Source organism: Xenopus tropicalis, chromosome 8 (genome assembly GCF_000004195.4).
Source record: "Xenopus tropicalis strain Nigerian chromosome 8, UCB_Xtro_10.0, whole genome shotgun sequence".
In the NCBI taxonomy this organism is placed as follows: Eukaryota; Metazoa; Chordata; class Amphibia; order Anura; family Pipidae; genus Xenopus; species Xenopus tropicalis.
In genome coordinates, this window is record NC_030684.2 from 126,608,911 (window position 1) to 126,636,710 (window position 27,800).

General features: G+C 40.4%; 1 protein-coding gene across 3 annotated transcripts; it reads right to left on the bottom strand.

The window, feature by feature from the left end:
* Nucleotides 1-408: 408 nt before the first annotated feature.
* arnt (aryl hydrocarbon receptor nuclear translocator) lies at nt 409-26,738 on the bottom strand. 3 transcript variants are annotated; one of them, XM_012969821.3, is made up of 22 exons: nt 26,512-26,738; nt 22,014-22,125; nt 21,613-21,663; nt 20,307-20,351; nt 16,523-16,567; nt 13,369-13,582; nt 12,025-12,238; nt 11,833-11,935; nt 10,512-10,577; nt 9,507-9,592; nt 9,167-9,243; nt 7,837-7,971; nt 7,663-7,737; nt 6,500-6,651; nt 6,095-6,205; nt 5,428-5,506; nt 4,453-4,576; nt 4,021-4,123; nt 3,324-3,471; nt 3,058-3,217; nt 2,331-2,479; nt 409-2,226 (listed from the first exon to the last, which is right to left on the bottom strand). In XM_012969821.3, the coding sequence occupies exons 2-22, from the start codon at nt 22,121-22,123 to the stop codon at nt 2,137-2,139; spliced, it is 2,337 nt and encodes a 778-aa protein (XP_012825275.1). In that variant the 5' UTR covers nt 22,124-22,125; nt 26,512-26,738; the 3' UTR covers nt 409-2,136.
* Between the last annotated feature and the right edge of the window lie 1,062 nt (nt 26,739-27,800).

The following is a 27,800-nucleotide window of genomic DNA, read 5'->3' on the forward strand; positions in this document are numbered from 1 at the left end:
GAAGATAAACTGTTGGCAGATACATTAGACAGCGCACGAGGGTCTGGAAGCCTTTTTAGCAAGAGGGAATACACAAGTAACTGTAACTAGTACAGGGATGATCTGTATGATCTGGTCCAATTGCCCTTTTGGAGTCAGCATTGTCTATCCCTTATTGAAGCAAATTGCAGAGGATTCTGATTGGTTTATTTTACCTTCCACTATATCAACTAGAAAGCAGAATTTATACAGACATGTCTTTTTTTTCCAAACTGATCAATATAGCTATCTATACAACTTGAGTTAAATTTTACGCAAACATCTGAACACATACAGACACACTCTCTCTCTCATGAGGTATTTACAGGGCCAATCCAGAAAATAAAATGTAAGGATCACCATAGGAAAAAAAACAACAAGGAGCCAGTGAAAGATCATAAAATGATATTATTTCATACTGTATTCACATAAAACAATTTTCACAAAAAGGGGGGTTGAAGTAAAACAGACAAACAGAGCAGTTGATCTGCAGACAAGTCAGCAGAGAAAAGGAGATCTCTGTAGCAAAAATATAAAAGTGAAATACATATTTATCCAGCCAGTAGGAAACAATGATATATACCAACAGGTTACATACAAACCAGGGGGTGTCCTGCTACTGGCCCTCCAGCTATTGCAGATGCCAGCAGCGGGGAATAATAGACAGACGGCAGGAGGGCCACAGGTTGCACTTCCCTCCTATAAATTAAATCTGTGTTTAAATGAGGGCACTTAGAGCCAGAACAGAAATATTCTCCAAATGGAAGTTGTGTCCCCTACTCTCACAGCTCTGCACAATAGAGCCACGTGTTACTCTTGAAACTGATTTTAACGCTCAGTGGTGGGGCAGCCAGCCAATTACGGTTCTAAAACTCCAAATCATTGCTCAGTGTCACAAAACAGCTGGCTTCTTTCTTCACCCTACGGCTCTCTAGCACCTCTAACAACGATTCCCAGCATCCTTAGCCAGGATACTGGAAATTGGAAAGCAGATAGACAGCCACGGGGTTGTGAAAGTCCTGTTCTGAGATGGCTGCTGGCAGATTGCATTATGCTTTGGCAAAGGCCCATATAAGCAGGTCACAATAATTCTGTCCATCAAGATGTTTTCAGTAAATAACTTAAACACGTTGATTTATGTTGCATCTCCACAAAGCCGGAAAGATTTCTAAAGTTGCTCTCGTTGGTCAGAGGAATAGGTGTTGGTAAATCTCGTGCCTGTAAGTGCTAGAAAGAGAGCCACATAGAAATGTCTAGAAACCAGACCTGCTCTTACTCATAGGTGTAGTAGCCACATGACCTAGCGCTTAGCTCAACAGCGGGGTTACATTATGGACTCAAGGCTAACTGTGCATTCAGCAGAGCTTGATACGTTCCTTGCTTGTTGAAATGTAAAGGCTTTATCAATGATTTGGTAACGCTGTCCCCAATAACAATTATTAGGTGGGAAATATATGATTGTCCTACAAATCTGTCTGAGGCAGCACATTTACAAATGGTGCCCCTATAAGTTACAAACGAAGCATTTATCATTCAGCAGTCACAGAACAAAGATCTAAAAGCCATAAAGTGATAAGCAGGCCCCTGCCAGCACCTGTCGGGGGGCTTCCTGGGATTATAAAAGGCATCCATTCGATTTTGATTATCATACGCAATAGTTATCCCTGAAAGAGGTGTCCGTAATAAACAAATCCTTTACGATGCTGCTTATTTTTGCCAGAATTAGCCATTTAGAAAAGATGAAATGTATCTTGTGAATGGTTAAAACTGTGATGTAATCACGCTTTCAGCCACGGCGGGATCTTGCACATCATATGATATAGAAAAAATAAAGCAGTGGCAAAACATGAATTTAAAGCTGGTGTGTACGTGGAGCGGCATCTTTCAGCCTCTCAAAGTTCTATAAAAAGGCAGTTCTGTGGTATCCCTGTAATTATCCTTCCACCCATATGGGTTCCAGTACTTTGTTTTGCTTATGCCCTAATCACAATCGGCTTTCTCCATTCCTTTGTGCTTCTAGGAGGAGCCATAATAAAAAAGATCCTTTGCAGACAAATGGTACGAAAGCAGAACTGATTTTCTTTAGGGAACATTCCAGGCAGAGTATCCACTATTACTTTATTCAGCGAATGACTGGAACATGTTGAGCTCTGAAAACTCCTCGTTGCTGTAACTTGAGGTCTGGTCTCCCAGCATGGAGAGCATATCCTGGAGGTAGGAAGTAAGAAAGACATAAATATAAATGGTTTCACAGGTCCAGTTTTTCAGTGGCTCCAGTAGACCCATTTTAAATAATGCTTGTGTATACTTACTGGGAAGACCTCAGTCTGGTTTGACTGCTGTGACACATGAGATTCAGCTGTGCTTTGTCCATGATGCTGGCTTTGCCACTGAGGCCACACACCTACTGCATCAGCAGCCCGGGCCTGGAACTGGCCTCTCGGTTGGGCAACTTCTGTAGCTGTAAAGATAATATACAGTTAATAATTTAAGGCTCCCACTGTCTCCCTATCAAGCCCCCAAATTGTTTAGGCTCTTAGGGCTGTGACACACGGGGAGATTAGTCATGCCGCGACAAATCTCCCTTGTCGCGGGCGAATAATCTCCACAAAATGCCATCCCACCAGCTAGAATGTAAATCGCTGGTGGGATGGCATACGCACGCCGCAATTTGCCGAAGTCACGGAAGTTGCCTTGAGAGGAAAGTTCCGCGACTTCGGCAGTTCGCGCCACTACGTATGCCATCACACCAGCGATTTACATTCTAGCCAGTGGGATGGCATTTTGGGGAGATTTGTTGCACGGTGGCTATTCTCCCCATGTATCACAGCCCTTAATCACCATGATTATACATTTGTAGATTAACCAACAGTGATGTACCAGTGGAGCAGACAAACACCTACACTTGTTTAATACCACATGAAACAGTTTTAAATCCCAAAACCCCTGAATTGTCCCTTAAATAACTCATCTCCTCACTTAGTGATAACCTAGGTATGTATATGCAGCATTAGAAGCTAAGCTAAAATAAACTTGTACCAAAGTTGGATGTCCTGCCGGTCATGCTGGGATAAGGTGCTCCTGCGGGAGAGGCGGTTGAGCTCTGTGAGGACAAAGGGCTGAAGCTGGAAGGTGTTGCTTGGAAGTTGCCCATTCCAAACTGAGATGCCTGAGTCTTTGGTGTCTGTGTTGGTACCTGCTTTAAGTAAACCAGGAGGAAACTTCTTAAGTTTATTTATATATAATGGTAGGAGGTCACATATGAAGATGTGGGAAAAAAAAAGTATTGAAAATAGAATCAGTACCTGAGCTGTGAAGGATGGACGAGTGCCAGAGCTCCAGTTGGTCCCTGTGACCTGTGTGGGGCTGGTATGCCGAGATATCTGGGCCAAGATCTGCCCTGCAGATACAGGTTGCTGGATGATGCTAGGCTGAGGCACCATGCCACCACTCCTTTAAATTAAATTAATAAGCAATTAAAATATGTAAATAAGACAACACAAACACATAATCTTTCCAACCCCACATACAAACAGTGATGCAAGAAAATGCTAAGCAGCAGAAAAGAAGTGTAAATATAGCACCCCAGAAACGCTATCTCATTACAAACAGAGATTAAGGACTGCTGTAGACAGAAGATAAGACACCCACATTGCTTGAAACGGGTGGGGAATCCTCATTGTGAAAAGGAGAGATAGTCACACTAGGAGTAGTCTGCAACAAGGGCTCAACAAATAGGGCCCTGTGCAAGACCACTTAGGAGTCCCAGGCTATTTATTGCAAAGAGAATTGTAGCTGCTCTTCAACAAGAGGTCACTAGATGGCGCAATGAGCTGAACCTGTGGCTTTTCGCCTTCCTATTGTACTCAAACCAACAAATACAAATTGTGTGCAGGCCCATGACAAGAGAAATATATTTACAGTAGTGATTTTACTCACTTTAGAATCATTACATGGTAAATTTAACACTTATATGACATCATTCATTTATATTTATATTACCTGAAACTCTCTACAGGGCGAGGCGCAGATGTGAAAGTGCTGGATTGTTGGAAGAGCTGCTGGTTGCCAGAGACACCACTGGGATTCAGCGATTTGCTCTGATCTGCAAAAGTGAGTAGAATTTTCATAAATTATGAATAAATTAAATAGTATGCACATGGAACTGTATTAAATCTGCCCTTCTGAACTACTCCCTAAGTACCCCAAACTTATAACTGCAAGATGCCTGCCTAATAAGATGGCTATATATATATATATATATATATATATATATATATACACACACACACACACACACATTTAGGCCTGGTATAGATACCAGAGATGAGAAAGTAAGTCAGAACAAAATAAAAAGGTTTTCTCAACTGAATTTAAAAAATCCAGCAAAAAAGGCAAAATACAAAGAATATAAATGTGACCTTCTTTGCCCACCTGAGTTGATATTGCTGTAGATCTCAGCAAATCTGGGGTCTCTTTCCTGTCCATACATGCCCTCTGTTTTCTCCAATGGTTTGCTATGATCAGAAACAGCGGCACTTACTGGCTGCACCGGCACCTGTATATGGGCAAAGGAAGGGTTAATGATTTTATCAGACTTCCACACTACTCTGAAAAATAAACTGTGTAGCCAAAAATGTATCCTTTTATCAGTATTGCTACATTAAAGTGCCAGCTAAACCAAAAAGAAAACATAGGGCTCATTTACACCAGTGGTTATGTGCATTAACGCCATTAATGGAATATTTGATGACTGCCATTTCACCTGCACAGTCTGTTTGGATTAATAATGCACAAAGATATGTACTTATGCAGGAAAACTTTAGAGCTACCGCCAACTCCAGAGTTTTCACTGTAGTCTATGTCAATAGGTACAGTAGACTTGTGCCTAAAGAATCATGGGCAGGCATCATTTTAACACCAAGCACTGATAAGGACGCCATCCCAACCCAATTTTTAGTGCTACAGCCTTAGGCGTAAATCTGCTTGGAGCCACAATGACTGGAGCTGGGGGAAATAATATTATAAAAAACCTTATTATATCGGATGGACCAGCATTTACAGGTTTTCTTGCCATTTTCCTATTTTCATTCATGAATATTATGATGCTGGAGTTACTGGCCCTTTAAGTACTTGCAACACTAGGCTGACCGCAAACCACGGCCATCACCAAACAGCATTGTTGCACAAAAACTCTCCCCATCCCCCTCCCACCACTTGCTTCTAAAGTGCTTTAGTACATAACCAAATAATGCTTCATAATGAGACACTATGCCCAAGGCTTCTATTCCTAATATCAGGTACCAGGTTTAGACAGTGAGTAACTACAGAGGAAGGGCATGGGGGGACATGGGAAGAAGCAACCAAGCCTGTCTACATACCATAATTAAGCAGGAGAGAGACACTCACCTGTGTGTGGTTGTAGGAGCCCAAGCCCTCCCTGCTGGGCACAACATCTGTTTGTGGTGGCGCCTGTGGCTGCTGCTGCCTAATTATTCAAAAGAGGAGAAGAACAATTTATTTTATTATTATAGCATGTGTTTACCTGAAAATATCCCAAATAAATTGCAAGATGCAGTTCTGGAAAAATAAATGTTTTCTATTATTTTCCAGTTTAAGGACAGAAATCATGTACTATTTTCTGACAAAGTCCTGTTGAATTGCAGAGTCAGTGTCCCACAAGACCTGGGCTGAACAGCTGGAGGTCCACAGCATTTTAATTCCCCACAGTCTGCCCATGAAATTTCCATTTTAACATAACATTTGGACTTCCCAAACATCCCTTCAATTTGGTTATGGGCCCACAACATGAAAGAGGTTGGAAAGCCCTGCACAAGGCAAAGCAGGAACAATTATGTTTTATATAAAACATATCTATTTGCACCAACGCTCTCTATGCTTACTGCTTATGAGATGTTACTATTCCTTAAGCGTTTATTCTATAGAGAAATTCTCTAGGAAGACTGTTCCATGTAGAATATAGGCACTGCCCATTCTGTGGTCTGTATTAGTCTAGTAATGTCCTATACAACTGTGCTGGGAGACACTGAGAAGGGTAAAGGCACTGGGTGCTTACCTCCCGGGAAGCTGAGTTTGTCCCATATCCATGGGGTGGTTGATGCTCGGACCAAGGGGAGGCCTCTGTATTGTACTGGCCAAGGCAGGGCGGGGTTCCTGATTGGAGTTTCTGAAAGAAGGGGGATACAGTAGTTAGCACTGCAATCTCTGTACAGATCTTTCAATTAAGAGTTTCCGGGATATTGGATACTAATACTTTATTTACCCCAGTTTACCCTCAGCTTTGTATTTTCTTAACTAGATTTTGTAATAACAAAAACAATTTCAGTGCAGGATTTGTTTTGCAGTAAAATAAGAAAACTGGTCTAGGGGATGAATATTTTTACACAGGTATGTAACTGCTCTGTGCCAGCTAACATGCTATAAAACATGGAATGTAGAGAAGAAAATTCATGCCACATACTTTACATTAGTGTTGGTACAGATGATATACTCAATCTCATCTGAGTATGGATTCTGGAAGGTAAAGGAGCTGGTTCTCATCAAAAGCCACTCTCTGGTTTTAGACCGAAATCGGAACATGACAGACAGGACCTGACCCTTTAATTTCACCACCTGGAAAGAGGTAGAGATGGTAGTTAAACAATTCAGTACACAATAGATAACCACAATATAAAAACCTGAGATATTTATATATGTTTTATAAAAAGGAGGTAAACAAGGCCTGTAGCCCCCCCCCCTTTCTAACGGAAGCCTCGGATATTAAAACCGTAGGGCAATTTTAAGCATTTTGTCAGCCTGGCATGAAGCAGGCTCAGAACCAGCCTGCCATTCATTTGAATGGGAATCGCCTCATGGTACCTGGTGCACTTCCCTGAATGTGAAAACATGAATGTGAACATTAAAACTCACACTGAGGCTTCTCCCAAGTAATATTCAGCAATAAGGAAAAAAGACACTTTTAGATGAGGGGCAGCATTGTCCCTCACCTAAGAAGCAACAAAACATTCAGTATCACCCAGTATGCCATTGACTTTAAACAGTCAGTGATTCAGTACAGAGCTGCTGCACCATTTTCCTGGTACAATAACCTTATGTCTAACCCTGACCCCCATCCCATCACAATCCTTCTAAACAGTCATGTTGTTTAGTTTTTATAATACAAGGAACATGCCCAAAGTGGCAAACAGCAGAGATACTACAACGCACAGCTTTACCCTTCCAAATACAGGGGGAGAGATAGTGTCCATAATATAAAGTGAGGGTCACTACAATGTAAGCAAAGTATCGCTATAACTGGCAACCTACAGAAGCCTTGTGCCATAAGTCTAACCATACGGACTATTGTTACTCAGGTGGGTGCTGTAACTAAGGGTTCTGTGTCCCAACAATAAAGTTTAAAAATAATAAACTGTGTTACACATATAATCTACTTAAATGCTCAGAGACTATGGCACAGTAATTAAAAGTTCATCACTTCCCAGTACTTTCTTTATTACCAAAGCTAAGAGACTCTTGTTGATTTACATCAATAAGAATATATTCCAGCACAACCACGGTTATACAGAAAAACAGGACAACGGTGCAAATTCTGGGATCTTATATATGATTAGATCTGCATGTTACCTGTTGAAAACTGTCCCGAAGTAGTTGCTGGTCTTCAGGGTGTGCAAACTCCACAATATCCTTTCCAAGGAGCTCCTAAAGAAAGTAAAAGCAAATAAACATCTTTCAGAGATCAGAAAATACTGCGATGGCCAATCCCTAGGCATCAAGTGTCCATGCATTGGAGCTCCTAACCTGCGGCTGGTATCCAACTGTAGCAGTACATCTGTGATCGACAAATGTGAACAAGCCATCGACTCCGTGCCGGGAAATGAACTCTATGGGCTGGCAGACCGTGTTTATATCTGTGCAGGTCGGAGAACTTGTCACCTTTAAATAAAAAAACAACATGTCAACATGATAAACTAAAAGCTTAATATAGAAAATATAGTGATTATAATTGACAGTCCCTAGATGCTGGTGATCTGTTGAGTCACCCTTGTAAAAGCCACTGTAGGTAGCATCAAAAACACAGAATGGGTCTACAGTGCACTAAGCAGCCATATACAGGTATAGGATCTGTTATCTGAAAACCCATTATACAAAACATTCCAAATTACAGGAAGGCAGTCTCCCATAGACTCCACTTTATTTTAATAAATTCACATTAATAATGATTCCCTCTTTCTCTGTAATAATAAAACAGTACTTGAACTTTAAAGATCAAAGACACAATTAATTCTTACCGGAGGCTAAACATTCCTATTGGGTTTATTTGATATTTCAATGATTTTTTTTTTTAGTTGATCCAAATTATATAAAGATCCCCTATCTGGAAAACCCTGTGCATTTTGGATAACAGATCTCATGCCTGTAACATGCCTTGTACTTAATACCCCTGAAACCCCTGGGAAACCCCAGTACCTAAAACTCCTGGGAGCATAAACTGCACAAAGTTTTCATCCAAAAGAACCTTTAAGGTCAATGAAGGAATGAAAATGCTTCCAATTTGTTCCACAATAACATGAATGAAGAGCACCTAAACAAGTAAAAATCCTACATGCCAGTACTATCTTCATAAAGTTATTAACATAGTCAATTCCCATTTTAACAGGCCCAGAAATTATTTTCTGGAAATGACACCATTTTCTCTTGGCACACACGAGGGTAAGCACCATTGTATCAGTTGTGTCCATATCTAAGTATTATATTTAGGATCACAGATGTGACAGAGCAGGTAAAATGGGGTTTTTGGTGCCCATTTAAGTTCTGATGGCCAACGTCCTGCATATGTAAGCATTCTGGGTACAAGGTGCTTTTGCAGTGTCATCTAGGCAACTGTTCTAAGCATGACTGCTTTAAGATGAGAATGCAGGGTATTAGAGACTCTGTATCACCAGGGGAATAGATGATACCTGCAGCAGAAAAGACTATAACACAGCTGTCCTGTCTTCCCCAGTGTTATATAAAAATACACATATCACCACATAACCAAAAGTACACCTGATGGTATACTTTTGGTAGAAGCAACCAGTTCTGAAGTGCAATGAAGGTCAAGATGATGCAACAAAAAAAGAAAATGTACCTGCAGTCTGCCAATGGCCACAAGACAGAATTTGCTGCTTTGCCCTGCATCAGGATCATCTTCTGGTAGTGTGACACCTGATTAAGCAAAAAGGAAGACTTAAGTTAGTTACATTTATTCAGCACTGAAAGATAATAGTATCACTAAATAAATAAAACAAAATAGCAGCTACAGTCTGTCAATATGCACATATAGATGAGAGAAACAAGAAAATTCAATAGAGTTATTTCTGTAACTTAGCTAAATTGTATTAAAGTAGTTGCACAGATGAGTGTATGGAGATGCTGGAGTTATATTCATTTAATGCAACTGAAAGAGTAAAATCAGTTTGATTTCTTACCTGCTGGAGGCCAGGCTTTGATGTATCCAGTGCAGTGCACTACTACAAATTGTGGCTCCCCATCTTTAGATGGACCCAAGCCGTTTCTATGTTAATAAAGAAAATAGCGTTACCTAAATAAATTTGAATTTTGCTTACAGGCACATCATTTATTTTACATTTCCCATGTACAAAAACAGATGAGTGGTTATCATTATGCATGGTTACTGTTGAAGAGTTTTCCCCCCTGCAACATTACAGCATTACTAGCTTTGTGGGGGGTACTCTGTCCTACCCTAGACAGCCACTCTGTGTTTTGGTCCCATAATTATTTATATCTTCTCTTAAAAAACTCTTTTGCAAAAACAAAAAAAAACAAACATGGGCGTGGCCTTGGATATGGGCTGGCAACCTTCAGACATAACTAGAAGCAAAAATTAGAACAAACAGAAAAGAGAATTTTCTATGACTGTACAAAAAAAAAAAAAATGCTAGATTATTTAAGGTGTTACTACGGGTAACTAGTAATTAAACTGTTAAATAATGGAAATCCCAATTAAAGAGGTGCTAGAAAAAAAAGTTTCAAAGGACAGGGGCCTTGTTCAACTGAAAGTCACAGTACAGCCCAATAAAAGAGGATAGCTCTGCATGCAGAAGTGATAAGCAGACCTCAGAAATGCTTTAATAGCAGTGGGTTTAATTAATAAAACACTAGGGAAATGTTTACATGGGCAGTAAGCTATGGCAACCAATCAGTGATAGGCTTTCTTTTAGCTAGCTCCATATTGATAGATAAAAGCAAAGATTTGATTGGTTGCCATGGTTTACTGCCTAAGTGCAAATTAGTGTTAAACTAGCCCTAACACGAGCAGAGGTCCATCTGCCAATGCTATGTGTGGTTAATGTAGTGGGAAGCAGTGTCAGGAAGACAAGGAGAATTTAGACTGCCACTGTTTTTGGACTAATTATGATGGGGGCCAAAAGGCATCATTTGTGCCATAGCAGTAAAATCTTAGAATATCATACCTGCACCTGTTTCTCATGAAGCTAAGTCGGTTCATTGAGGAGGGTTCAATTACTGCATTTCCACACCTGTTTAAACAAAAATACCAATAGGCTTAAAAATGCCCATCTGTACTAGTTCAACTCCAAACCAAAAAATACATAAAATAATATTACAAAGAAAACACAAAAGCTTTTTAGATTTTTAATCTAGCATACATTACACCTTTAGCCATTTTTAATCTTTGGGTAATACAGACACCATCTTGATATTAAAGATGTCTTTTGTATTTTATTTTGATTGAATAAAATCTATACTTTTACTTAATAGTGCATGTTTGCAATGGCCTCTAAACCAAACAACCAGAAAGACTAAGTCCCAGTGCAAACAAGAAAAATAAGTTCCTCCATATACCTCTCCGCTGTCTACATCTTGTATGTGTAAAAAGTAAGATCTGTTGCTATAAAGATGCCTGAATTATCCACTTTTATTCCAACGCTGACTTTAAGTTATTGTGTCTGGGGTTTACATGTCCTTTAATCAGTGAACAGCCTCTTTGAAATCGTTTAATACCTGCCACACTGGTTGTCCAGAGACTAATAGTAAGGCTGGGCGTCACCTTTATCACTTAGATTTCCTTATTCTCCTGTAACTCACTCGGGCCCCCTCCCTCAGGAATTTGCTTTGACTTCTGACTTGCCAGACATGCTCAGTTGTTCAGGTTCCTAAACACGCCCTCCAGTCTAGCAGCCAGTGAAGAGACGGCATTGCTGGTCCCCATAGAAACTTAAATCTTGCTTTCTGGTTCAATTTTTTTTTCTCCAAACCTCCTCTCCTGAGCTCAGCTCAAACAAAGCAGAACTTTTATCAAAGACCGTTCTTCCTGTGTGAGCCTGTATTCTTCATGAAATGTATTCTGAATAATGGTCTGTGTGTGTATGCTGTTTGCAGATTTAAATGTATCTGATTATGTATCAGGGGAAAATGGCCACCGGATGATAGCTGCTATTTGCTTTACGAAAATGTGATGGTGCTGGCAAGCAGAGGGGATATATGCAGTACAAATAATGCCATTAGGGTGGGGGAGACATTCCCAACTGATATACATTGTAGGTAAATGTTCTTTAACAAAAGTTCAGTAGACAGATGTATGTTCCCTTAATTTTGTGCTAATGTGCTTTATAAAAGCTTCACCAAAAACTAAGATTTGCAAAGCTTTATAATGAACTGATTACTGAAGGGATGCCACCTATTATCCTTTTGTCAAACATGGGTGTACACTGACCACTGTGCTAGCTGGCATTTGACTGTATGAAAAGCAAAGAATATGAATCACAACTTCACCTCATTCTGCAGATGAACGATCTGCGAGAGCCCATGCACATTCTCATAGAGGACTGCTGCCCTTCTTTCTTTACTGTACCGGTCTTTAAGTCCAAAATGCGACCTGTGGTAAAGTACACAAATTATAGAAAAAAGTGGAAAGGGAAGAGTGAATTGCATTGTTGTCCAAAAAAAAGACACAAGGAAGCTCACCTGTCATGGCATTTTCAGCTGTGGAAAGCTGCTCTCGAAGTTTGTCTAGATCATCTGGGTGCACCTGGTCATACAAAGTGCTCCCAAACCACTCTGACTGGGGCTGGTTAAGGACAGGGGTCACAGAATCTGACACATACACGATTCTGCCGGTTTCACAGGATACCACAAAAAGGAACCCATCTGCTGCCTCCAAAATCAGGTGTTTAAGCTCCTGTCCAATGTAAAACAAAACATTAAGCCCTTCTAAAGGAATAATCTTAAATTGTCTTTTTTTGACTTAACATAAAGACAACTTATTTATTCTGTGCAGATAACCTCATTTTTGCTTGCTGTACTGTTGCTTGGGAAAGTTCAATTCAATATTTCCCATGTACATCAATAAAACAGTGCCCTGACTGGCAAAGATAACATCAGCAACTGCTGAATATCACACAGACAAGATAAATTTGATTCCCTAAGAAACAGATTTAAAAACCCTTCATGTCCGAACACAGGAAATACCAAAAAAATTAAACCGATGTGGAGCCATATCCTGACAGGGTCTGTTCTGCACCTTAAATTTTATTGCCAGGCTATAAAAGATCAACATCAGTTCCTTCACCTCTCCTCTTGGAAAAAGAGGGCAATCAAACTGCTCACACACTAGCTGCAAGGCACACCAGTTTGCCAGCTAGCTGACCCGACACTGAATAAATCTGTTTGACTTGTCACTCTCTTCTAATCCAGAAAATTTAAGAGTGAACAGCTTTCCCAACAACATTGAGAAATGGACTAAGAGCTGCTAGCTAGATCAGAACAGAAATTAAGAATAAACGTACCACACTAATTAGGGTACTGCCTTAGGGAACCCTTATATTTAGCCACCAACTGTGCTTATATTTTATTCACTTCTTAAAGCAACAGTAACACCAAAAAATTAAAGGAGCTTTCAAGTAATTAAAATATAATGTACGGTTGCCCTGCACTGGTAAAAGTTGTGTGTTTGCTTCAGAAAACTACTATAGTTTATATAAATAAGCTGTGCTGTGTAGCCATAGGGGGAGCCATTCAAGCTGGAAAAAGGCATAGGTTCCATAGCAAATAACAAATGAACTCTGTAGCATATAATGGTGTTATCTGCTATGTAACCTGTGTTTTTCTCCTTTGAATGGCTGCCCCCGTGGCTAGACAGCAGCTTTGTTTATATAAATTATAGTAGGGTTTCTAACGCAAACACACAACTTTTACCAGTGGAAGGCAAGAACACATTATAAAACACTTTCATTTTTTGGAGTTACTGTTCTTTAATATATAGAAATACAAATATATTATTATACTTTTATGCTGCAAAGGTAAACAAACCTGATCGGTCAGGAAAGAAGGCTTGTAAGTGCCATCTGTGGGTGTGTTACCAGTGCCCCGCAGAGACTTCATATGCGAGACAGCCATGCGCAGGATGGTGAGCTTGTCAGGCTTGCGTGCTAGAGCACTGCAGGTGGGCACCATATCAGACAACTCTGTGATATAGGCAGTCATCTTGTTTCTCCGCCTGCGCTCTATTTCACTGTGATTCTCCCTGAAGTAGGACAGACAAAAGGACATGTGAAGACTGTTCTAGTGATATAGATGACAGAGCAAAGACCATAAGGATCTGTTAGTGGAACAAGGCCTTTTGTGTCATTTCTAAGATACCGTGTCATCATGCAAAGCATGCATGACATAGTGAGAAGGAAAGAAAAGGAGCAAGGGTTAGACATACATAAAGCTGTGCAATATAAAGAAAACATTAATGTCAGGAACAGAATCTTTGTACATATGCAAAATTATCCTACTTTATGTCAGTGATGGCCCAAAAATAAAAACAACTCCACCAAGGGGTCCCTCAATAAAGGCTTAGTTCCTGAGAATAAGCCTTAAACTAATAGTGCTACACAAAAATAACAGCTAGGAGGCCTATCGGCATGAACTGAAAAAACATATTACCTGGTTCATTTCAACAAAGGCAAACACAGGACCACTGACAAGCGGCTACCAGTCCAACGTAATAGCATTATGTATAGTTTAGGCACAGAGGCAGACAAATGTCTTAACTACACCTACTGTTAGACCAGCAAGATTCTCACACACTAAACACTGCTGAACAAAATTGACATCAGGTCAGGTTCTATGTGAAGGACACCCAGAGGCTGCATAGTACAGCTCTGGTAACAATCTACCTTCAGGTCACAGAAGAAAGTGAGAAGTGTGGGGGGAAATGTAGTATTCATTCATTATTAGGTTGCATTTGAAGGGGTGGTTCAGCTTTAAGTTAACTTTTAGTATGTTGTACAATAGCCAATTCTAAGCAACTTTTCAAATGGCCTTCATTACTTTTTTTTTTTTGTATAGTTAAAATATTTGACTTTCTCTGACCCCAGCAGCTAAAAACAATTGCATTGTGAGGCTACAATTTTATTATTATTACTCTGTATAGCTTATTTTTCGGTTCAGGTCGTTTCATATTCATAAACCAGTCTCTCATTTAAACTACACCATGGTTACTAAGGTAATTTGGACCCTAGCAACCGAATAGCTGCTTAAACTCCAAAGTGGAGAGCTGCTGAACAAAAAGTGAAATAATTAAAAAAACTACAAATAAAAAATGAAGACCAATTGCAAATTGTCTCAGTATATTACTCTCTACATTCTACTAAAAGTTAACTCAAAGGTGAGATGCACCAAATCCATTATTTTTGGGTTCGGCTGAACCCCAAATCCTTCATGAAAGATTCGACAGAATACTGAACTAAACCCGAATCCTAATTTGCATATGCAAATAAGGTTATGGAAGGGTTACTTAGAAGCAGCCATACAGCCAAATCCGAATCCTGCTGAAAAAGGCATAATCTTCGCCAAATCCCGAATCGAATCCTGGATTCGGTGCATCTCTAATCAATATATTGACAATATGGCCAGAGCCCAGCCTGGTTCCCTTGAGGGGACATATACAGAATGCAGCAGAAGTAATGCATTCAGTTTGTTGGGCGAAGGTCCAGAGGTATTAAACCACCATGACAGCTACTTGGGAGCAGCAGTAGATGCTAATCACTGGAGTTATGCTAGTCATATACATTAAGATCCACTTGTATGGCCAAATTGTAATACGACAGGCCCTACACCTAGGCCAAAAAGTTGCCATATAGGACTGGAGGGATTAAATTGACAGCTTATATTGGCCTGTCTATGTGTAGTTTTACACTGTCTGAGTCCTGCCTGCTATTATTAAAATGGTGTTTGACAGTTATATGACCCTAGCCTTAGGGCAACAAGGAAAGGCATGCTAACATGAGTAATACTTCAGTATGATGGAAGCCTTACAGAATTTCCTGACTCGGCATGTTCTACAGGAAGGGTGAAGCTCATTTCTAAATCCAACATGAGCAGATAGGATTTATCATCTCTCTGTAGGTTTTTCTCCATGCAGGGCTCAGTATGCATAGCACGTCAACTAGGTTGATTTTAGGCTGACAACAGGTTTATGCAAGGTCAATAAATGTGCAATAAATAAAATAAGATGTGGATCATTCTGATGCAATCCTGATGTATAAAAATGGACTGTACTGCTTCCGCAAGGTGCATGATTTAGATTGTGGCAGCATCTGTACCTGATGGGGCAGCCAGCCAACCACTTTGGAACCAGGCCCAGAACAGGTAACTGCATCAGCAGCTATGGCAGGAGGAGTTTGATCACTGAAACAGATGGTTCTGAGTATCCTCTGGTCAAATGATTAAAGCCCACAAATTCCCACGCTTCTGTTCCTTGCAACTACACTGACAACACTGGTATTGCCTCTGTATTCTACTTTTTCTCTACAAAACATACTGCTTTTGGGAAAGAATAGCTACCCCATATTAACAGTTCCACAATCCAACTTGTTAAAGGGGTCCTGTTACCCAGACAAATCTGCATTAAAAAAAGTCCCTTTTAAATTAAACATGAAACCAATATTCCTTTTTCCTCCATACCCATTATAAAGGCATTTACAAATCCCAGCTGTCAATCATATATTGCTTGCCCCACCTCTATGCCTTAGGCCTCCATTGCATCACATACACAAGATTTTGGCACGATGCAAAGCTTCTCTAAATAACTGTTCTCAAAATGGCGCCTGCCTGCTTGCTGTGATTGTGTAATTCCAAGACTGAAGGAAACAAAATTTATATTATTTATATAGTGTAGGTCAATTTTATTTTGCTAAACTAAAATGGTGGAATTAAATTTGGAATTATTTCTTAGGGCGACAGGTCCCCTTTAACTCCACAACCATTGCTTGATGCTTGGATGCCTGCACCTCACAATGGTATCCTGGGATATGGCAGGAAGATAGCCAGTTATTAATTTATGATAAACAACATGGTTTTGTACATCCTAGACAGACAAAAAAAAGCTGTGCGGCGGGGCAGGACAGAAGTTCAGTAGGAAGCGAGGTGACAGGGCAAATAGACCAGCTTTGGCTTGGGATGCTCCTGCTCCTACCTTGCAAGTCTTTCCTTATCCGCTGAGCTCTGCTCATCATCCGACCTAAAAACAAAACCAACCGGCTAAGCTAAAGAACAATCAGTTGGCATTGTAAGAGTTTGCGTACTTTATTTTTATCAGATTCATCCTAGACTGGAAAGGGGTAGGTCCAACTATGGAGAAGGCGGCTATGATCAGAAGGTCCAAACAAGTGTTATCCCAGTTTATTCTCTATTGAAGATGCATTTTGCTACAGCAAAGATTTTCTGAAGGGAAGAAAAGAGGTAACCAAACAGCCTTGGAGCACAATGATCTTAGTTTGTTTGGAAAAAGGATGATGTATTTCTTCGCATTACAGATGTAGGCCAGCACCTAGGGTGTGGAAATAGCCCATCTTGAAAGGCCTGCAATATTATTAAGTTTTATCCTCAAACATGACCCCAGCCTTGGTAAACTTAATCTTTTATTGCAGAATGAGAACGTCATGTTTATGTATGTGAATATACAAGCACAGCAAAAGTAACTATATTTCTATTTCTGAACACCAACCAAGGTTTCCTGTAATGACTATTAAAAGTGTAAAATTTTGCAGGCAGCATGCAGTTAGTCACTAGGGGCAATTCAAGGCAGTGTATGTACACTGGTCTCCTGGGTACGCAAAGCATGAAGGCTGTGTGGAAAGGACCAATAGCAGAAGAATTTGATAGAATAGGCTTCTCAGAATTTTGTAAGGCATCCACTGTGGTTACACTGCAGGAATGTTCAGTCAAAAGATAAGGTGGTGACATGGGCATTTACAGAAAATGAAACATCAGGGCTGTTGCATGCATGCTTTTGGATCGCCATGGTGCTCAACAGAAGAACCATGGCAATAAAAAAAACCCTTGCCACAACTTTTCAATTAAGAGCACAAAATGCTTCTTCGGCAGATACTAAAGGTAACAGCATGAGTAACCACTCAAATTATTATTTTGGCACCACTTATGCAAAACTGCTACAGGCAGATTGACTTAAAGACTCAATATGAAATAAACAACAGATTTCCCAGCAACAAATATCCCAGAACCCCAGAGAAACAAGAGGCTATTAAATACAGATGGGGAATCAAAGGCTGATCCATGGGTAATAGTCTATGATTGCCTAAAGGGCAGTATTTTCATTTTTTTACATCCACAATCATTCCCCAAAACAAATGCAAAGCTTGAAGTGGAAACTACATAGCAACTTTGCAAGTCCCAGTAAAGTCCCTTTAGTTTCCATAATTCAAAATAAATGTAACCCATGCCCTTGCAGAGTCTCTCACATCCAGCGATATAAAAAGTGAAAGGAACTTATGCTGTGGAAAAAAACTTCTAACATGTCATAATACAAAAATGAAAATAAAATCACTGCTATAACTCACAGAGAGAGGTACACATAACCTTTGTTTACATACAAAATACTTTACTAGGGTTTATCACGCACTGTATGAGCTAAAGAGTCATGGGAAGTCTAGAGGTGTTGCAAAAAGTGCTTGGTCATGCAACATCAGCAAATAAGACCAGGCCACATGATGTTCCCCTACCATGCAGTGGTAGCAGACTGAAGCAAGCAACAGTTGCAGTGTGCGTGCCACAAGAGTCCATTTTAATCGGAGCTCAAATGTTTAAAAATTATTTCCCTTTTCTCTGTAATAAAAAAAAACCTTGTACCTGATCGTAAGATAATTAATCCTAACTGGAGGCAAACAATTCTATTGGGTTTAATGTTTAAATTCTTTTTTTAGTATCCTTCAGGTATTGTGATCCAAATTACAGAAAGATCCCTTATCCGGAAAACCCAAAATCCCAAGCATTCTGCATAAGAAGTTCCATTCCTGTAGTGGTTATAAGAGCACAATCTGTCTTTGCAGTATTCTATAACCCCATACAACATTCTTCTTGATTAAGGTGATTATCTCTTATTCCATCAGTCTATCAAATTCAAATCAAATAAGAGACGTCAGGCTCATGTGTGACCGGATAGAGACAGTGACAAGCATTGTTTCCTTTTGGGCTTCCGTGTGCAGCACAATGCAAGCTCTGGAATCAGCAAAGCCAGCTTCCACAGGACCACAAAGCTGCATTTATAGACACAGCACATACCCTTTTAGCCAGGCCTGTCCAAATTGAAGGCCTCGATTGAGCTCTCCAGGAGAATGGACAAGAGAATATTGCACAGGACATCTTGCAACATAAGAATACCTTCAGAACTTGTGACTGATGGCAATCGGCATGCACCCCAACATAAAAAAAAAACATTCTATAGAACCTCTCTGGTTAAACCATGGAAGGGGATCCATGTAAAAATCTACCCCAGGACAATACACAGGAATAACCAGCTGCCTACACAACTTGAAATCTACAAAAAAATAACATGGGTGCTATAGAAATACAGTGGAAAACTAAAGTTTGGAGATCCCAACAAAACAAAAACAACTATCTAATGTTTCAGTATCTTACACTGAAAGCTCCTCAGGCCAGGGCCCTATTTAGTACTTCTATCAGTTGCTTTTTATATGTTATCTGTATGTTCAATATATACACCTATCGATTGTACAGCACTGCAGAATATATTAGTGCTAATAATAAAATAAAATTAATAAAGTATCAAGAACAGGCAGTGATATCTCTAGGGGTGTGTATATTGCAAAGAAGAATTATCAGACATCCATCAGCAGCAAGTGGGAAGCTGAATTGCAGCAAATCTTTCTCATAGATCAAGGGCCACTTATCTTACACACATCACTTGCTAAGGGTCTTATATGAATCCCAGCCCAGTTACTGACTCAACCTGACAGCCACAGGGAATACTATTTAAAGATCAGAATATTCTATTGGAGAACAGCAGCACTTTAAGTTTGCAAGGCAGGGTTGGATGTTAAAGTAAACCTGACTGGTTTAAACATCTGAAAATGCCAGAGGGGCTGATGTAAAATGCCATAGAAAGTTACTGTTTACCAAGATGGTGGAGGGCTGTTTCAGCCTCGGTGTATTTGAAATGCCAGGGCCTATCCTGAATCCTAGTCAGACATGGGAATCACCTTTAAAAGTTTTCTAAATCTGTGGATTTAAAAAGCAGGCTTTTAACCTTTCATCTATGGGGGCCCCTACTTACTAAATTCAGTCACACTGAGGAGGTACATGATTGAGGAAAGGGAATATTGGGTATTCTACCATATAAATGTACCTCGGGTAGAGACAAGGCTGCAAGAGAGATAAGACTTTTTAAAAAGCTTTCACCTTTTCCCAAAGCATTTTAAGTAGTGAGCCAGTCCAAAAGAAACAATACTATCAATAAGTTTATACCAGATATAAATATATATATCAATAAGTTGATACCAGGTCAGTTTCAAGCATACACCTTTTCAATACATCTTTCATAATGGTTATTAGCATGCAAGCATAGGCCGGCAAACAGCCAGCCATTAAACAAATAAATTGTTAACTCTAATATTCTCTAATAAGCTAATAGTCTTCTGGCAGCAGCCCAAAGCCAGGGGCAAGAAAAACAAATGCAGGTGGAGAAAACTGGATGGTCCATTCTTATTGACACTAGCCTTAGTGAGGCCAGGCAGAGAAGGGTCTCCACAGTTAATGTAAGAGCCTACTTTTTAGATGCCACAAACAGAAGGACACGTATCACTGTATGACAGCTCTAAATGACAACAGGCATCAGACATTACTATAAGACTTGTTGACAAACCATTGTACTCCAAAAACTCTGGCGGTCAAAAGTGCTGGAGGAAAAGGAGCATAAAACTAGTTACATGTCAGTACGGTACCTTGCAAATCTCTCCTTGTCATTTGGAAGCTGATCATCGTCACACCTAGGATCACAAAAGGAAAAACTTATTACAGCTTGGTGAATTAGAATGGTGAAACCAACCCCTACATTCCATCTGCAAAGTCATTCTAGTTTAACATATAATTTAACTTATACAGCGAGTATGTACATGTACATAACCGTACATAACAGCATGTGAAAATACTTATATATATATATATATATATATGTAAAATTGAGGTTTTACTGAATAACTAAAAATACAGCTATGGGATCTATTATCAAATAACCTATAATACAAAAAGTTTAGTAATACATAAATGTGGTGACTCAGGGGTATATTTATCATGCTGTGTAAAAAGTGGAGTGAAGCATTACCGGTGATGTTGCCCAGGGCAACCAATCAGTAATTAGACTTCACCAGTTAGAAAACCAAAGCAAAGCATCTGATTGGCTGCTATGAGCAACATCACCAGTAAAGTTTCAACTCCATTTTTTGCACAGCATGATAAATATACCCCTAAGATACCATAAAAGTATGCTGATAGAAACAAGATCCTATGTTTTTTTTATGTTTAAATGTTTTCATCATTTCAGAGAACAGATCCAAAATCTAATTCTGTTAGTCCAGAACATTAGAAAACATATAATCACAAAATCCTATTTTATATTTAGATGATCTAAATTGTATATGGATATGGGGAACATTTTTTACCACCTTTTTATCCCTATAAGTTTCAGACAAACTCTCCAGCATAGCAAACATTTAGTGATTTTTACCCAAAAGGCACATGTGAAAATGCTAGTGTGTGTACACAATTTTTATAGTGGCAGTGTTAGATCACTTGTGTAAAGACACCATGAAGTGTAACATGGTGGGCTAAATGCCCCAAACTGCTGTACTGGTACTGGTGTACAAGTAGACCCCAGACGTGCTGCATTCCTTTGTGGCACTATATTAACAGGGGGATTTGGGCAAAAGCCCACTGCAGATTCCTACTAAGGGTGAAGACACACAGAGCTACTAGTAGCAGCTACTTGTCACGACTACTAAAAGAGACAATGCTGATCATTTACTGATAATTGTCTCCGTTTGTTTTAGCAGTGGCAATTCTCAATATTGTCTATGGCAGGGGATTTTCTGGCACTTCGTAGCCGTGACAAGTAGCTGCTACTAAGTAGCCCTGTGTCTTCACCCTAAAGGCCCACTTAAATAGTCTACTGCATGTAACGCAAGCAACACAAAATGAAATTCGAAGGAAAAAAGAAAAAAAAAAAAAAAGATATATAGTTTTCTAATGTACCTGAGAAATTTATTGCTTGAATCATCGTCGTCGTCATCATCAAAATCTAACCTGGAAGAAAACAGAAGTATTGAGAATGTATTCAGTATTTATTATCTTATTTCATGTTCCAACAGATTTCCTTCGGACTCCTTGTCTTTTACAGTAACAGTAATAGCTATTTTAGAATTAATCAACATGTTGTCACAAATGTAAATTTTTTCATTTCTAAACAAACCAAACCACATATTGAATTTGCTAATCAGATGCAAGGTGCATTTATTTCTAAAAGGAGCACTGGCTTGGAAAAAAAAGACATAGCAATTAGATACACTGGGGGTGCCTAACACAGCGGCACCCTCCAGTCAATAAGGTTTCCCCTTGCCCTTTGATATTTTTTTTTTTTTTTTAGAAATTCTTACCCTGAGCGTCGTTTATTGGTTCTTTGCACCATGGATCCGCCAGCTTGTCCGCTTGAACCAGGATTTCCAGTAGAGACTGCAACACCCAGAGCTGGGACATCAGATGCCATTTCTGCAAATGAAAACCACGTAAATTAGGGGATACAAAATGGAAATACACATGCAGGTAATTTGGGACACAATTCAGCAATCAATGTATATCTGTCATATAAACTGAAATTGTATCTAGAATAATCTCATGTCAGTACAGCAAACACAACACTGCTCCTGATAAAAATGTATCATGCAATCTTTATTAAGCCCTGATTGGTTCTGCCATAGGTTTAATTACACTATATTAACCCCTTTATTGGAAAAAAAAAACTGAATTCCAAACGAACTACTAGGAGGTGCTCTGTATTTGCACAGCTTCTCAATTGTTTAATTACATTAAAAGTATGGCAGTTACACATTAGTACACCAAAATACTCATACTATAGCACTCTCTGAAAATGTAACATTTAGTACCTATTGATACAGGTATGGGATTCCTTATCCAGAAATCAGTTATCCAGAAAGTTCCGAATTACGCAAAGGCCATCTCCCATAGACTCAATTATAAGCAAATAATTCATATCTTTCTCTGCAATAATAAAACAGTACATTGTACTTGATCCCAACTAATATATAATTATTCTTTACTGGAGGCAAAACAAGCCTATTTGGTTAATTCAATATTTAAATGATTTTTAGTAGACTTAAGTTATGGAGATCCAAATTACGAAAAGATCCCTTATCTGGAAAACCCCAGGTCCTAAACTTTTATAGTTTTTATTATTATTTGCCTTCCTCTTCTGACTCTTTCCAGTTTTAAAATGGGGGTCACTGACCCCAGCAGCCACAAAACTGTTTGTTCTGTGAGGCTACAATTTTATTGTTACATTGTTTTTATACCTTTCTATTTAGGCCCTCCTCTTTTCATATTTCTATCTCTCTTTCGAATCCCTGCCTGGTTTCTAGGGTAAATAAGACCTTAGCAACCAGATAGCTGTGGAAAATCTAGACTGGAGAGATGTTGAGCAAAAAAAGCTAAATATCTCAAAAACTGCAAATAAAAAAGGAAGACCGACTCCAAACTGTCTAAGAATAGCACTCTTTACATCATACTAAGAATGAATTAAAGGCAAACAACCCCTTTATCTACAAAATGCAGAAAACTGCCTGTCACGTGTGGCAACAGGGGATTTTCATTCATGCCAAGCGACAGGAGGCATGGTATATGGGTTGTTTCTTTGCTGAAATACACAGGCAGAAAAACACTGAGGTATATAGGGGGTGTATATACACACACAGCAGCAGGCACATTTACCAGCTAGGGGTATATATACACACACAGCAGCAGGTACATTATACAGCTAGGGGTATATATATACACACACAGCAGCAGGTACATTATACAGCTAGGGGTATATATATATATATATATATATATATATATATATACATACATACACACACACACACAGCAGCAGGTACATTATACAGCTAGGGGTATATATATACACACACAGCAGCAGGTACATTATACAGCTAGGGGTATATATACACACACAGCAGCAGGTACATTATATAGCTAGGGGTATATATACACACACAGCAGCAGGTACATTATACAGCTAGGGGTATATATACACACACAGCAGCAGGCACATTATACAGCTAGGGGTATATATACACACACAGCAGCAGGTACATTATACAGCTAGGGGTATATATACACACACAGCAGCAGGTACATTATATAGCTAGGGGTATATACAGTGGCTTGCAAAAGTATTCGGCCCCCTTGAACTTTTCCACATTTTGTCACACCCCACTTTGCAGTTATTTATTTGTAAAAAAAATGTTTGGAATCATGTATGATTTTCGTTCCACTTCTCACGTGTACACCACTTTGTATTGGTCTTTCACGTGGAATTCCAATCAAATTGATTCATGTTTGTGGCTGTAATGTGACAAAATGTGGGAAAGTTCAAGGGGGCCGAATACTTTTGCAAGCCACTGTATACACACACAGCAGCACGGATATTATACAGCTATGGGTTTATATACACACCGCAGCAGGAACATAATAATAAGTAGATTAAAAAAAGCTAGCTATGGTTACTCTATAGAAATAGTAGACAGAAAGAAAGTGTTACACAAGCCCATCCACCACGGATCTATAGAAAGTGAGAGATTTAAAGGCATACATACAGCAGCTAAAGACTGACACAGACAGACACAGATTTGCTCTAGTTCTGCATCACGTTATCTAAGGCCAACATGAAGGGATGAACCAGTATTGCATTTTACCATTTATTCTTTCCATTAAAATGATGGCTGAGACAGCCATTAGCAGAAAAATAAGGCTTACATTTGTATTTGGGCCGGGGTGAGTGAAAGTTATGTAAACGTCAGGTTAATAGATGTATGAGACAAATTAATTATTAGTTGGGCCAGCTCTTTTCACCTGATTATAAAATCACCCAGGCACAAGTATGCTTACAAACTCAAACGCCACGTGGCCTTATATCAAAAGTGAGTGACAAAGTGACACCAACGAGTCGATGGTTGCGACCACCATTTGAGGGGGGATAGTAGTCCTGGAGCCAATTGGTTTTGGATCTATGGGGTGGGGGAAATAATAAGTAAAGCTATTCACAACACAATATTTATAAAGTGTGCGTATACACCTTCTCATCTATGCTAGCATTTTCATTAGCAGAATAATTTGTCCTATTATAATTACTTCCGCAAATTTTACTGACTAGAGACCTATTATTTCTCTTAGGCCCCTTGAGTTCTACGGGTGAAGACACACTGAGCAACTAGTAGCAACTACTAGACTCCAGAATATACCGTGCTATAGACAATACTGAGAACTGAATCTGCTAAAACACACGTAGAGAGATTATCAGTAAATGATCAGCACTGTCTATTTTAGTAGCTACGTAAAGTAGCTGCTACTAGTAGCTCCGCGAGTCTTCCCCCTAAGGGCTCTGGCACACGGGGAGATTAGTCGCCCGCGACAAATCTCCTGTGTCCTGGGCGACTAATCTCCCCGGATTGCCATCCCACCAGCGAAAATGTAAATCGCCGGTGGGATGGCATACGCTGTGGCGCGATTTCAGTGAGATCGAGGCAACTTGTGCAATCTCACTGAAATTGCGCCACCGCGTGTGCCATCCCACCGGCGACTTACACTTTCGCCGGTGGGATGGCAATCTGGGGAGATTAGTCGCCCGAGACACGGGAGATTTGTCGCTGGCGACTAAACCCCCCCCGTGTGCCAGAGCCCTAATAGTCTCTCCAAGGGCACCAAACTGCATAATAGTCATACTTGAGGTGGCCATACAGGTTAAGATTCGCTCGCTTGGCGACCTTGCCAAGTGAGCGGATCTTCTCCCGTTATCCCCACCTACGGGTGTGCGATATCGAGTGAACTTAAGGTGGCCATACCCGCACCGATAATATCGTACGAAACCTCGTTTCGTACGATATTTGGTGCGGGTATGGTATGTCGGCGAGTTGACCGATATCGCAGGAAGCTGCTGATATCGGCCGACTCGCCGATCGGACCAGTTTGAAAATTTTGATCGGGCGCCATAGAAGGCGCCTGACCAAAATCTCCCTTCAGCGCTGAATCGGCAGAAGGAGGTAGAAATCCTTTTGTTTCTACCTCCTTACCTGCCGATTCAGCCCTGAATGGTGTGTGGCGGATCTGACGATGTTTCGTGCGACCGATGGTATGGCCAGCTTTAGGCTAATTTGGTCGCTTGGCCCTGGGGCCAAACAATCGAATTAGAAAGCAGGAATAGGAGCAGTTGGTTGCGGTCCCCGATCCGACTAAATTTTTTAACCTGCCTGATCGATATCTGGATGATTTCAGGCCCATGTCGGTCGGGCAGACCTGCCGTTTGTGCCCCTACATGGGCCGATAAGCTACCGATATTGGCAGCTACAATCGCCCTATATATGGCCACCTTTATTGTGGAACAAAGCTCCCAGTTATACCATAAGATATAGAATACAATATAGTAAATAATAAACAGTAACAATAGCAGTGAAGCCTCACAGAGTAATAGGCGTTTGGCTTCTGGGATCACTTACTGCCATGTGAAGTAGGAAAGCATCAGAAGGCAGTGCATAATTCAACACTATAAAAATATAAAGTACAACTATAAGGTTGTTTAGAAATGCCCACTCTGCAACATGTCCTACCCATGCCCAGCCCCCGGGCAACTGGCCTGACCTGCCTGCACAACACAAGAGCTTATCACAGGTACCCCACACGTATCACTGCCCATTACCAGCTCCCCGTCCCACCCATGTGGAACCGCCACAGGCACACAGAGGCGACAGGTAGCTGTACCAGAGCGAATTCTGAGGCAACTAATTGCGCATTAACACGTACGCCATAAGCCGCCGTTCCCACAAGTACATGACACAAATGCAGAACAATTAGCGAACTCCTTACCTGCCCCCCAAGCCCAGCTGCCTTCCTGCCCACCTCCGTACTAAGTCCAACCCTCGGCTATCTCTTTCCTAAAGTTTCCGGGGCGACCGAACGGATATCGCCCTCCCTGAGGAAGCTTCACAGCGCAACACCGGACATGACGCCATTCAGCTAGCGACGCAATGCGAGAGAAAGTACCTAACCGAATACCAGCGATAAGGGGAAAAGCTTGAAAGGGAATAGTAGGAGGGGTCAGAGTAGTGGGCGTGCTTTTGACGAATCATACAGTGTAGAAATTATTTTTGGAATGTCGAGCATGCGCAGCAGCGGTACATTGGAGACGAATCGCCCATGCGCAGCAGGGGTATATTGATGGAGAATCGCGCATGTGCAGTTTCTGCCCATGGACTGCTGTATGCTGGGAAGTTATGGTGCTGGGCATTACTACTGTCTTCATGGTGTACGGAAACATATAATAAAAAAGTCTATTTATTGTGCTACCACAGAGGCATTGAACAGCTATAACTGAGTGATACCCTTAGGAGGTATATGGCTATTGCAGGGATAACCCCATATCACAGCAAGGGGAGTTGCCCCGGATTGTGCAAGCTAGCCAAAAGACTTTTTATGTATGTATGTATGTATAACTTTATTTGTAAAGCGCCACAAGGTTATGCAGCGCTGTACGTTTGTGCCCGGTAGTATACCTAATATCCAGCACTAACCCCCACACTGCTGGCTGGGATTTCCACTCAAGGTTTTCCCAAATCACTTAGTCCCCATTAACATCAGAATACCAAATTCCTACGAACACATGGGGCACTGGCAGCATATACGCACAAGGAAAGGTTTTTTTTATTGTCTCATGGTGAAGATGCTGCTGATTCTGGTAATAGAGATGTAACCCTATTTTGGCTAGTATTTGCCAATGTCCAGCTAGTGGGTATGAGCACGGAGAAATGCGCTTATGAGATGTTGCTGAACTGCAATTCTCCACCACTGCCAAAGGTGTATATATTATGGACACCAGAGGTTGTTTTGCATTAAACTAGAACTTAGTTTATTGATGGAATGCACAGCATATGCAGGGTTAATACAGTTTTAAGGTATAGTTGTACAAGATCAGATACTGTTGCAATATAAGCAGAGTAGTGTAGCACCATGGTGGAGATAGATAAGTGATAATAGACAGGAGTCCCAAGGGTGTCAACCTTAACTGGCCCGGTTCCCTACAGCCAACTCTGGTCCAGGGTTTAGAAACAGCCTGAATCCTATGTCTGGACTGCTGTCCCTACAATAAGGCAGTAGAG

Excerpts from the sequence above, each read along its gene's own strand:
- arnt (XM_012969821.3), bottom strand. The coding sequence starts at position 22,123 with ATGGCATCTGATGTCCCAGCTCTGGGTGTTGCAGTCTCTACTGGAAAT. Across the intron at positions 9,244-9,506 it reads CAAAGCCTGGCCTCCAGCAG|GTGTCACACTACCAGAAGAT; the intron begins GTAAGAAATCAA and ends TTGCTTAATCAG. Across the intron at positions 2,227-2,330 it reads ACCAGACTGAGGTCTTCCCA|GATATGCTCTCCATGCTGGG; the intron begins GTAAGTATACAC and ends TCCTACCTCCAG.